This window comes from Balaenoptera borealis (assembly GCF_965194805.1).
Source record: "Balaenoptera borealis genome assembly, chromosome: 5".
NCBI classification, from domain to species: Eukaryota; Metazoa; Chordata; class Mammalia; order Artiodactyla; family Balaenopteridae; genus Balaenoptera; species Balaenoptera borealis.
In genome coordinates, this window is record NC_138862.1 from 135950065 (window position 1) to 135962686 (window position 12622).

The 12622-nt window shown below is 49.0% G+C and overlaps 1 protein-coding gene across 7 annotated transcripts in view; it reads right to left on the reverse strand.

The window, feature by feature from the left end:
* The window catches only part of COLQ (collagen like tail subunit of asymmetric acetylcholinesterase), an 81732-nt gene that overhangs the window by 20842 nt on the left and 48268 nt on the right, over window positions 1–12622 (reverse strand). For all 7 annotated transcript variants that reach the window (XR_014244830.1, XM_082392770.1, XM_082392767.1 and 4 more), the window contains 8 exons: window positions 11186–11230; window positions 10844–10870; window positions 8959–9030; window positions 7105–7167; window positions 6577–6603; window positions 5874–5918; window positions 5305–5340; window positions 2614–2694 (listed from right to left, as the gene is read on the reverse strand). Coding sequence is in view for 6 of the 7 variants with exons in the window: in XM_082392770.1 (XP_082248896.1) it covers window positions 2614–2694; window positions 5305–5340; window positions 5874–5918; window positions 6577–6603; window positions 7105–7167; window positions 8959–9030; window positions 10844–10870; window positions 11186–11230 (396 nt within the window). In the remaining variant the exon portion in view is untranslated. The remainder of the gene's footprint in view (window positions 1–2613; window positions 2695–5304; window positions 5341–5873; window positions 5919–6576; window positions 6604–7104; window positions 7168–8958; window positions 9031–10843; window positions 10871–11185; window positions 11231–12622) is intronic.

Here is a 12622-nt window from a genome sequence, read left to right on the forward strand (position 1 = left end):
CATTCCGTGAGGCAACCAAGATGGGTCCCAGATGGCAAAGGAAGTCACACCGTCTTAATATAGCCACAGCGAAGGCTTGTTTTTCTAAGAGCCACATCAGCTGGCTCTGAGCACAGGAAGTGCCACAGCTTGAAGGAGCTGGAAGCGCTCCTTGTTCTGACCTCAGCGGTAATCAGATATTCTGCTGCTCAGTCATCTATTCAGAAGAGCCCCGTCCCTGTGAGCAAGACTCATTGAGCAGCGCTTTCCAGGAAAAGCATTCTTTATTCCTTTACTGCCACCAAGTCTGGTGATTCCCGTCAAGGAAGTTGTGTCTCCGCAACTGAAGATCTGTGTGATAAAGTCAAGAGCTGCTGTCCTGGGTCTGCCCGGAGGCCAGGCCTGAAGCAGGAGGGTGATGTGAAGATTGCTGTGGGGAAGCTGGTCTCAGGTCTCCAGGTTCTAACCCTGCTTAGAAGCTGGCTTGGCTGGGGTCCTGGGTGGTCAGGCCACTTCCCTGGCCTCTGGTTTTCTGGTGACTACATGCAGGGAATTGGGTCGGTGGTCTCTAATGTCCTTCTGGATCTGAAGTTCTTACTCCTGGATCCCCTTCCGGATTTCTGATTCCAGGATTTGGGTTGACTTTCCATAACCTCCAGAGACTCTTAGCACCATGGCTCAACAAACACTCTGTATGTGAGACTCTACTAGGCAATTAATTCATGACAAAAAGAAAGTACCATGGCCCGCTCCCAAGGCTGACGAGTCCAGTCTCGGCTGGAGCACAGTCGGGTGTCTATAACGTCTTTGGAGGAAGATGAGCTCATTTCCCTAACTTCTCTGAGCTCCCAGATGTGGTTCTGGTGTCGTTTTTAAGATTGCTCCGACAGAATCATTCTCAACAGGATCAAGAAAGAGCCTTCTTGGCTTCGGCCCTAACCAGGACAAGACAAACACTGCCCAAGGAAAGAACTAGATGACAGAAGCCAACCGGCTTCTCGAACCCCAAGCTTAACACTTTCTGGATGGAATGCAGCAGTAGCGGAGAAAACGATATTTTTGAAAAGATTTTTCCTGTTTTTCTTCTTTTTCTGAGCCTAGTTTTTAGGAAATTGGTATCTGTGGCATCATTGTGAATTGTTTTTGGGAAATTGGTTGTGATTTTTAAGTTTTTAGGAAATTGGTATCTGTGGCATCATTGTGGCTACCCACGGCCTTGCCACCAACTGTAAATCTTTAAAAATTAAACTGGAACATTGTGACTTCAAAAGTCATCGTGGAAGCTGATTCATCAGGTTGGAGTCTATGTCATTCCTAAGTTCATTTCGAAAAGGCCAGAATTGGCTTTGTAGTGTTACCGTGGTTCTGAATCCCGGTGCACATTAGATTCATGTGGGGCTTTATAAACAACAACAACCTATGCTGCAGCCCCAGTTGTATCAGAGTCTTTGGGAAGTAAGGCCTCGACATTGGGGAAGAGGAGAGGCACACTTGGGACCACCACCAGTGCACCCGGGGCAGGGAATCTGTATTTAATCGGCCCCCAAGATGATTCTGATGGAAGCTAGAGTCTGAAAGCCACAGATCTAGCCTAAGGAAAGAATGGGAATGTGCCCAAACACGTTCACTTCTCAGCATTATTTATAATTTGGTTAGGCTTCTCTTGTCCAAGCTATCTACTCTGGTTACTCATTTACCAAAATCGATGCAAAGATTTAAAAAAATGTTTAAGAGTAAGAGTGCTTAATGAATGCAGTAACAAGTTAAAATGTGTGTGTTGTGATTTTTAAGTTAAAAATTTAGGATACAATAAGTATATATCGGATATAAAAGGAACAAATGACTAGAAAGTCCACGGAAGCAATAATACTGGAAGGAAGTATACACACATGGTAACATGGTTGTGCCTGGGTGTTAGGTCTTTAGATGATTTCCTTCCTAGTTTTCTGAATATTCTGTTTTCTGTGATGATCATATATTACATGTATAATGGGAAAGGAGGTAAAAAGCCAACAGACTGGCAACCAAAAGAGTAAGGGGTGCACGTCTCATTTGAGCAAAGGGGAGAGGTTCTCTGAGGCCCTGGGGAGAGCTCACATCACATGGTTTGACACAAGAGCCTGCTGACCAGGGGAATTCAGAATGAAAACTTTCCCTAAACCCTGAATAGTGCCAATAAAGGGGTCATTTACAAATGGGGATCTTGAGTGAGGAGAAAGCACCCTATTGCTGAGACCCAGCAGATCCTTGAACAGCAGGGAAATATCTGGGCTGATTCCAGAACTCCATCTCGGTCTGGGGCACTGAGGCAAAAAGCAGGTTTTCTGGGCGAACGAGCAGATCTGATTTCCACTCCCAGTTGCCTTGGATAAGACGGACCTGTTCTTAGGAACCGAAGACCCACTCCTGCCTCTAGCCTTGACACAGCTGGACGGGCGTCCTACCCCATTCGCCTCTAACTCCCGCCTCGGTGGACAGCCCAGGCGCCCCGGAAGGGGTGCTGTCCTGCCCCCCAGCCCAGAGGATGCTGGAGGCTGTGTCCCCGCAACGTCCCTGACCTGTCCGCCCCACCCTGCCCACCTCTCTACACCCGCACCCCAGGTCAGGAGGTCCGGTGAGCCCTGGGATCCGTACTTGCTTGCCTCGTTTTCCTGGTCTTCCTGTGGGCCCCCGGGGGCCTGCTATCCCGGGCTCGCCCTTTGGTCCCATTTCACCCTGGAAAGAAGAAAGAGAAGCAAGAGAGGAGTGAGGGCATAAGGACCAGGCTCAGCTCCAGGTCGATCCAATCTCTGGCCACGGGGCCTCTCCTTGGTCACTCCCGGTCTTTTCCAGGCGGGCTGCCCTGGGAGGTTGGGAGAGCGATGAGGTCGTGTGAAGGGAGAGAGGATTTTCAAGGAAGAGGACGGGAGGGAGAATGTTACCGTGGGTGGGGAGGTTACTATCTGAGAGAGACAGCTGCCGGGTAGCACACATTTTGGTTCCTAAATCCCCACCCAGAGCGGCTAGGGTGGGAGGCGCCTGCATTTCAGCCCCCTGTGCCTGGGCCACCGATGGGGGAAATGCCTTCTCCCTTAGTTGAAATTTTATGCTGTGCTTTGTTTTGTTTTGAGCACAAATTCAAATCTATGGGTTTTTGAATGACTGGACACAGTTTTGACAACTGTCATCTTTGGGAGGTTTCTGCTCACATTATATATTTCCCCACTCTTCAGTAAAAAATTAGTTTGAGTTCCACCTCACTCCCATTTGATTCAGATAAAAACTCTTAGTGGGAGAGATGTTCCAGACACATGTTCACATACTCAATCTAGTTATTGTAAAAGGCAAGGAAAGCAGCGTAAGCAACACTCCTAATTGAAAAGCTCTATTTGGAACCATCAGAACCAAATGTACCAACTGCAGAGTTCCAGAGTTTAAGGCCAGCCTTTTGTAAAACCCATCTCTCCATTTTGGTTCATCCCCTCCTTCCCTGTGTTCTTCCAGGATTCCAAGCCCACTGGTGGCTTCTTTGGCTCATGAACCCACCCCACAGGGCATCCTTAATACCCCCAGTAACCCCTCCATAGCCCAGAAGGCACCACACAAGCTAAGCTTAGCAACAGCAGCCATGAGAGTTTCTGTTAGGCAACAGCTGGTGCCCGTGAAGAGCTGACCCAGCCACTCAGATGAGGATAAACAACTGGACGACTTCTCCCAGGGAGGCCAGAGGAGGTACAACACAATGGAAAATTCCAGGGAACACCAATACACAGTAAGGATCAAGCATAAAGCTCTGAAATTACCTGTTGGCTCAGCCAGTATAATGAATTTGTCAAGCTACCAACATTTTGCCTCACCGAGAATTGTCCCTAAACCTACGATTTCTTTCCCGTCCGTCATGTCCTTCGGCCTGCTAGGATAGGGTAGATTTTCTGTGGCCATGGAGATGTTTGCATAATTTTCCTTGGCTGTTTAGAGGGGGCTGAGAGGTATCTTGTTTGGCTGGGAGAAAACAGCAGCATAAACAGCATAATTTTTTGGAAAAGATCGTCTGAAGAAAGTGTGGTCCTTCTCTTCACCAGCTGGAAGCAGCCAGTAATGTCTTGATCTAATTTCTCTCCAAAGACCTAATTATGGTCATCACATCAGCTCTGTCTTAAACAGGCTGCCCTGGGAGGGAGAGAGAACTCTGTACGGCAAGTCTAGTAAATGGTGCAGAGACCAGAGAAGCTGTCATACTTAATTTTACAGGAACCTAGACTAACCTAGACTAAGTATTTTAAAATAAAACTATTTGTCTCTCTTAATGTTTCCTTTCACTTGCTTATATAATTAATCTATTTATTTTTAACCCAACACTCTATGTAGGTAGCAGAGACAGAGTTTTTGACAGCTTTAGGCGGTGATAAATTATAATCATGTCGGATGATTGAAATTATTTAAATATGATCTACTGACAAGAGAAAGTCAGATAAAAATTGTTCATTCAAGTTTGGAAAATAAAATTTTAAGGTGAACTTGAAAACAATTTAGAATTCTAAGAAAGCATCCCATTTGCCTGTTTGAAGAATATCATGCTCTGAGGCTTAGGCAAAAATAAGTTTCCAATGTCAGTGCCTTACAGCATGACGAACCACCATTGCGATGGTGGTTGTCCTAAGTGATCATTCAAGCACCCTTTCTCTGACACTCCCCTCGTCCCCCGATACCTCTTCCCTAAACTTAAGTAAGAGTTAAAAAAAAGTCTGTCACTCAATTGCCACTTTCACAGTTTTTATCACATCTGCACACCATTCTATTGTTATTCACTAAATATTTTTTCTTTAAGTCAACCAAATTAACTCCTTTTTTATTAAGCCTTGTCCCAAGCAAATCCCACTAAATACTTAGATAATAAATTCACCTATCAAATAAAAAATGTTTTAGCTGTCACCCACTAAAATAATCCTGTGGGCCTCCGGCAGTGCATGTGCCCCCTTGAAGGAGCGCTGAGCTGGGTGCAGTCAGCAGTGGTCTCAAACCCACGCCAGGGCCCTTGACCACTGCTGCTCCAGTCTGAGTGCCCGGGCACAAAGCTTTCTGCTTTTGAACAGTCCCATAGCCCTCTGACAGACAGAAGATGCAGGGAATGCCTCTCTCCACTCAGGTGGGGAATCCCTTCCCCCCACTGAGCTGGAGGGAGGTCTCACTGATGCATTCAACAACTTGCTCCCCTTTCAAACCAGAAACTTCCACAGCGAAACCCGCTTTTCATGCCTGATGAATGGAGAGGCAGACCTCTTTTCGCTGTGCTTGGAAGGTCTAATTTGTTACTGAGACCTACTTTTACTACTTCTAGGTACTTACTTTCTGCCCCAACATTCCAGGAAGTCCTGGGAAACCCTGTGAAGAGAACAACAAACACAGTGACTGCCTCTGAAATAATGCTTGAAAGGGCTGAGGAAGAGTTTGGTCAGCTCTTCAAGATAAAGTCCTGTCAGTCAGCCAGCCAGCCAGTCAGCCAGTCGGTCAGTCAGTCAGTCAGTCAGTCAGTCAGCCAGTCAGCCAGTCGGTCAGTCGGTCAGTCAGTCAGTTAGTCAGTCAGCCAGTCAGTCAGTCAGTCAGCCAGTTAGACAGTCGGTCAGTCAGTCAGTCAGTCAGATAGCCAGTCAGTCAGTCAATCAGTCAGTCAGCCAGCCAGTCAGCCAGTCAGTCAGTCAGTCAGCAGCCAGTCAGCCAGTCAGACAGACAGCCAGTCAGTCAGTCAGTCAAGAGAATCAGCCAGTTAGTTAGTCATTCTGATAGTCAGTCAGTCAATCAGTCAGTCAGCCATTCATTCATTCATTCATTCATTCAGCCAGTCAGCCTGCAAGATGGGGGTGAGCAGGGGCTGCCACTTCCGTTGAAGTTTATCATTTTTATGCAATGCCCATTACCTTTTCTCCTTTGGGACCCAATTCACCCCTTTCACCTCTGGATCCCTAGGAGGAAACCACAGGAGACAGTCAATGAGTTAACTCCATTGGGGGGGAGGGGGAACTGGAGCATTTCAAACTGAAAGCTCCATAGGTCAGCACCCCACTTCCCAGGCAAAGAAACAGGCTCAGAGGTTAGGAGACTGGCCCAGGGAAGGCATGCTTTGTGAGATAACCTTCTATTTGGACCTCAAAGACCTCTACACTAATAAAGGACAACCCACAGAAAATTCCAGGTCCCAGATTTTCTCTTATCCTCTAGAAAATTTGTCCCCAGGGTCTGGCTGGGTTTTTTGTTTTTTGCTCCGTTTTTGACAGACAAGAAGGTTGTGTGGTAGAAGCTTGCTCTAAGAACACATCTGCCATTTTTGTGCAGCACCCCATGTCAGCTGTGTTCACGCTGCACCTGGCACAACTTTCAGCTCTCACTGAGGCCTGAGGGGCCTTCACATCCTCCAGGAGCTCCTCCCTAACCCACTTGCCCTGGCTAGGAGGTCCCTCACTCCTGTCTCGCAGCCCACTGACAAAGGACAGGGTAGTATCTAGGAGTGGTGGCTGCAGTCGCTGACTAAAGAGACCCCTGGGCCCATCCTCTGCTCATCACTGACCCCAGACCCAACAGCCCAGACCAGGCTCTGGGGAGCCATCAGAGACAAGCACCAACCTTTTCCCCTCTGGATCCAGGGTAGCCCTAAAAGAAAGCAGAAGGTGAATTGACAATCAGCCCTGTGGGACCTTTGGGTTTGGTGCAAGAGTGGAAGCCATCCCTGTATGTGGTGGTGAGATGTGTCTCCACATTGAGCTGCAAGTTTTTTGGGGGGGTGGGGGAGTTGCAGCAGTAAATACAAAGATGTCCCTGAGGGTTGTGTTTAAACCAGGCCTAAAAAGAACACTGCTTTCCTTCCTCTCCCAAAGGCCTGAACAAAGGTTTCCATCTGCTTTGTTGTCCAGAGGCTTGATCCTCGCTGCCCAAGATAACAGCAGGAATGGCATCCCTCTGCCCCTGTGTCCCAGGACACGATGTCCCCCAGAGGGCTGGTAAAGCTAAGCACACTCTGGCACCGGGCTCTCCAATATCGGTGACAATCCCCAGCCCAGGACGCAGCCACCCGGTCCCCACTTTATAGACATCAGCTGCTCCAGAACCTTAGTAAGAAGACCTGGAAAAATCTATCTGGACCAGCACACTGACCTTGGAGCCCATTGGTCCTCTTGACCCTGGCAAGCCCATCATCCCCAGGTCACCTTTTTCACCCTGTGGGAATCAGAAGAAGGGGAAAAAAAGACCTACAGTGACATTTCCTAGAGAAACTGAACCAGGAGAGGCATGGGCAAGATCAGGATGGAACTGGGGACATTGGGGCTGGCCTGTGAACCTGAGGACCCCAAATCCTCCCTTGCTGGCTCCCAGGGCCCCAAGACTACAGACTCCACACTTCATTCTGGTATTTGACCTGAAACATAGAATGAAATTGTCCAAGGTAGAGCAGATCTTCAAACTAAATGCTCACTAACATGTTGTAAATTGACTGATGTTTGAGCTTCTCCCAGAGAAGGCTGGGAAAGGGAGGGGGAGAGAGCATGCAGGCACTGGGGCCTCAAAGGACAAGGTATCCGCACCCCCAAAAAACTACATCTGCTCTACTCTTTGCATAGTGAGGGCCTTTCCAATGCTTCCATATACTCTTACCCTAGGTTTGCAGCCAAGCAGAGTGAACATCAGCCTCTGGGTGTATACTACGGAGGCAGGGGACTAGGATTCATGGGTGGGATCTGTTAGCCCTCAGAATGGTTTACAGTTGGAACTTTCAGTGCCCTCTGTGCTAAAAACCTTTAACCAGCGCTAAACAGTAGAAATATAAGGTGAACCACATACTTAATATTAAACATTTTTTAGAAGTCACATTAACAGTAAAACTAAACAGATGGAATTAACTTTAACAACATATTTTATTTACTCTAACTAATTTAATCTAATTATCATTTTAAATATGCCATCAATGCAAAAATTATTCATGAGAGGTTTACATTCCATTTTTCATAATAAATATTTGAAATCTGCTGTGTATTTTACATTTAAATCACATCTCAATTCAGGTGCTAAACTTTCATCTAAAATACTTGATCTGTATTTAGATTTCATAAAATTTATAGTTAAAAAAGCAGATTCACATACTCAATTTACTCCAAAATACTTAAATATTTTCAACTAACTGAATTGAGTACAGGTTTTTGAATTCAAACTTAAATTAATTAAAATTAAATATTCAGTTCCTCAGTGGCACTAGGCATGTTTCAAGGGCTCAGTAGCCACATGTGGCTAGTGGCTGCCATATTGGATGGCTCAGCTCTATACAGGGGATTTTTAAAGAAATATCCTTGGGACTTTTCCTAAGAGGACTGGGAACAATTTTCTATTCTCAGAATAAATACAGCCAATAAGTGAGTCAGAGCAGATAGTGACATTCACCTGCTCACCCCTGACTTCTGCAGGTCAAAGTTCTGAGTCGTGGCCTCTGCACCCAATAGTCTATGACCAAAGTGTGTAAAAAGACATGGGTGTGGATGTATTAGCTTTTCCTAACCTGTCTGAGGACGGGGATTCCACCAGCATTTGGCAATCCCTCTGTGAATATAGGATTTCCGTTGTTCCAGCCCCCAACTCCCATGCCCTCACCCTCCACCCCCTGCCCAATTAGCATGACAGGCCAACTGCTTTCCAGACACAAGCCCCTCTTGTGTCATCTCAGGGAACCAAATAATTGCACGCTAACCCTCAGGACAAAGGAGGACAGGGCCCCTGGGAAAGAGGCGGCAGCCCCCCGTTTCTCCTCCCACAGAAGCTGAGCCGTGGGACTGACCAAGGTCTTGCAGTCCAAGCAAAGGAGGAAGTGTTTAGGGACCTCGGGGCAGCCCTCAGGCTCTCTCCTTCCTCCCCATCTGGAGGAAGTGAGTTTCACCGACTATGTGCCAGGGGCCTGGGGAGCCGCCATCTTCTCCCCTCCAGTTCTGATGCCACTGGAGCCCTGAGAGCTGCCACACTTACCCTGGGGCCTTCAGGGCCGGGCCAGCCAACAGGCCCAGGCATGCCAGGAACACCTGGGGGGCCGGGTCTGCCCTTCAAAGACAGAGAACAAAAGTCAAGACAACTGGGTTTGTTTCCCTCCCTCTAAAAACACAGATTTGTCTCTGTGGCCTAGAGGGGAGTATGGGGCTTCCAAGCGTGGCCCCAGGACTCTCATCCCCACCCTCCAAAGACTGATGGCCTAGAAAGTTGGGCCACTTGGGTATGAGTTAAAGCCCTTGGTGTCACATTATGTCGACACACAAGATTGTTCTATTCGAGAAATGGAAGGTGGTAGGGAAGGGATTCTAAACTTCTTGGTTCTTCGATCATTATCATCCCTACCCATCCACCCAAATGTCCCCTGCATTCCCATAGGTTCTCCCCAAGGAGGCAATGTAGGAGGGGAGAGGATTATGTTTGGAGAGCAGCAGCAGATGCTGGGGGTACCCCCTCAAGGTCTTTCCCCCCTGCTCAGTATGCCCATTTCCCAGGGGCTACCTTCCTTGCTGTACCAACACATTCCTTCTTACAACCTGCAAGTGTGGGTTGGCCGGGGGCAATTGGAGCTGCCCAGCAATTGATGTACCTCCCCTTCCTGCAGCCAACAGCCCAGCCCCCTTACATCAAGGTAAGGCAGGACAAATTCTCTGGTGCCGTTCACACTCCGGAGCTCCCCTAGGGATCAGACTGAAGTTGGATGTCATCTGATACCACCCCAGGCTGGGTTTCTTTCCCTGCCCCATCTGGGTCTCCCCTCCCCTCAGGCTCCTCTGGAGAGAGCTCCCTTAATCATTAATTCACTTGCACATGGCATGGACTATCTCTATCTCTGTGTCTAGGGAACCCAACATAAGCCAAGGAGCTATGGAAGAGTAAGCCCTGCAAGAGAGCAGGGGAGCAGCGACTTGGGGTCTATGTTGACCTCTGCACCCACTGGCTAATTTCAGTTAGCCAAGCTGGAGATGTGGAAGGCTCAGCCCCTACCCAGACATCACAGGTGCTGGCATGTGTACTAGTTCCTGCTCCTGCCTTCCTCATCCACGGCAGACATCACTAATCAATCACGGCCCTTGTTAGTCCTGAGCATGGAGACGATACCAGAATCCCCCCAGCCCAGCACTTCAGTCGACCCCTGGGACTTGACTGGAGTGGTCAGCTGTGCCTTAAAGGGTTGGAACTTTGTCTTACAAAGGTCTGTTTGAGGCTCTTATTGATAGTGAAAGTATTTGAATAAAACATTTAACTGGGAAAATAGTAATTTATATTTAGAACCAGAGGCATCTTTCTTGGCCAAAGTTTTGAACATTCTTCTATGTCACCAAGACCTACAATTTCAGTGCCAGCATCCATTGACTACAGCAAGCGGCAGGGGGTTTACTCCTTCCTGACACTAATGAGAATCTTAATAACATGTGTTTGGTTTACTGAGTCCCTGTGACCTGAAGTAACTCCCATTTATTTCAGCTGGGCCTTAAAGCAAAGCCATTTGTTTCTGTCTGACACTTTATTCCACTTTAATCAAATTGACAGTGAGAGTCATTTGGTGCTGCTGGCTGAGGCCTTGGAGGGTTTCTCTGATGGATGGCAGGATGAGGTGGTCTGAGGCTGGGGGAAATCTGGCCAGGCTTGGCAGCCTCTGGCAGAAGTCCGAATGCCACCAGTAGCAGGCTGCAGCTCCTGACTGAAAAGTGGGCAGAAAGAGGAGGTCACTACAGTCCTCATCAGGATGGCAGTGCTGTCATCAGCCATCTGGGTATCAGGGCCGCGGAGGTGCGCGGCTGGTCCCCACCCCTAGGAGTGCACACACTCGTGCACACCGAGCACAGCTGCCCGTGTAATGTTGACAGAACAGCATGGACCATACCTTCCTTCCCGGTCGGCCAAGCTCCCCCTGTGGATGGAGAAGACAGGTAAGCAGAGGCTGCTTTGGAGGAAAAGTTCTGGAATCAGAGGTCTTAGCAGGGCTGATTCCAGAACTTGGTCACCTGGCGGTTCACAGCACCCCCGCCATGTCAGGGGGCCCCCCAGATGCACCGGTGGGGTCCCACACCTTCAGCAGCCCAGTCACCCCGGAGCCCATCCTCACGCACTAAGGCAGGATTAGCACGTGCTTTGAAATCTGAACTTGAAAACCCTCAGTGGCGCCCCCAGAAAACAGGCTGGAATTACCAAGGAGAGGTGGGGTGAAGATAGAGGTGGTTCATACCTTTTCTCCCTTTGGTCCTGTCTTGCCGGGAAGCCCAGGCGGGCCCTACACAATCAAGATAAGAAGTGAAGAAAGCATGCATGAGCCCAAGGCAGGCCGGTGGGAGGGAGCCAAGGCCGGGAGGGGCTCTTGGGGCCCTGGCTCCTTGGTAGCCTCGTCCTCTCTGCAGATTCAGGGCTCCAGGCACGGCAGGAAGGACACTTCATACTCTCCAGCCCAGGCCCCTCTCCCCTAGGCCCCGTCTTCTTGCTTTCTCTAGGCTGTTTCCAGCAGCACCATTATTGTAATTAATGTTCACACACCTACTCTCTGTGATTTTCATTTTCTCCCTGGAATTCTTGGGTTGCCCGAAACATCCTGAGTGCTTGGTGAGAGCAGCTGAAGAGACTTGAAGATATGCTATTTGCTGAAAACGAGATGCTGCACCACCTCTCACATCTTTTCGGCTGCTCTTACCAAGTTTCCCTGGGGCCCAGATAGGACGGAAGTTAGGCTTTGCTCGCAGGAGCAGCTGACACAGAAATTCCCATGGTGGATCTATGGGTACCAGGTACAGCAAAAGTCTTCTGTTTTAAGATGTGAAGAGTGCATTTTTGTCCCACAGCCCGGCCACGGGAGCAGGGCTGAGTCCAGCTCAGGGACTCCAGGGCCCGTCGCACTAAAGCTTGACACCCCCTACGGCAGGACGCAGCTGCCTTCAGCGTACGCGCCTATGAAATGCTCAGTTGGCCAACCGTCTTCCAAGCTCCCCAGGACAGCAGAGAGGAATCCACCAAAACCCCCAGGCCACCCCTTCATCCCCAACATCTGCAGGTGAGCACGCCTCACGCAAAGCCTGTCTGAAACAGGATTTCTAGGAGGCTTGTCCAAATGACCAACAACCCCTCAGCCAGGGGTTCCTAAGCCTCTCTGCACATTAGAAACCCCTGGGGATCTTTTAAAATTCCCGAGGGACACAGGCATCCCAGGGGATTCTAATGTGCAGAAAAGTTTGGGAACCACTATCTTTGGTTTATCCTCCTTCTGTTTTAGGGAGGGGAGGAGGGACAGTTTCAGTTCCGTTCTTTTTTCTTTCCCAAGCCTCACCTTTTTCCATTTTCTTGAAATGGACTAGAACTATTTATCAGGCCGTTGTGCTCTCCCTAGCTCAGCGCTTCCCAGACTTTGATGTGGAGGTGATTCCCTCCGGAGAGTCTTGTTAAAATGCAGACTCTGATTGAAGGGTGTGGGATGGAGGAGGGGAGGGTGAGATTCTGCGTTTCCAGCAAGTTCCCAGGTGATGTCAGGGCTGCTGGTCCTCACACTGTGTCCCCGGAGTCGGCAGCACAGCCTCGGAGTGACACACGTGGGATTGCACGAGGTTGGAGGCATGCACATGGGGCTGGAGACCGCAGTCTGGGGGCAGCCGGGACCCCCTTCCCATGGGTTCTCTGTGGG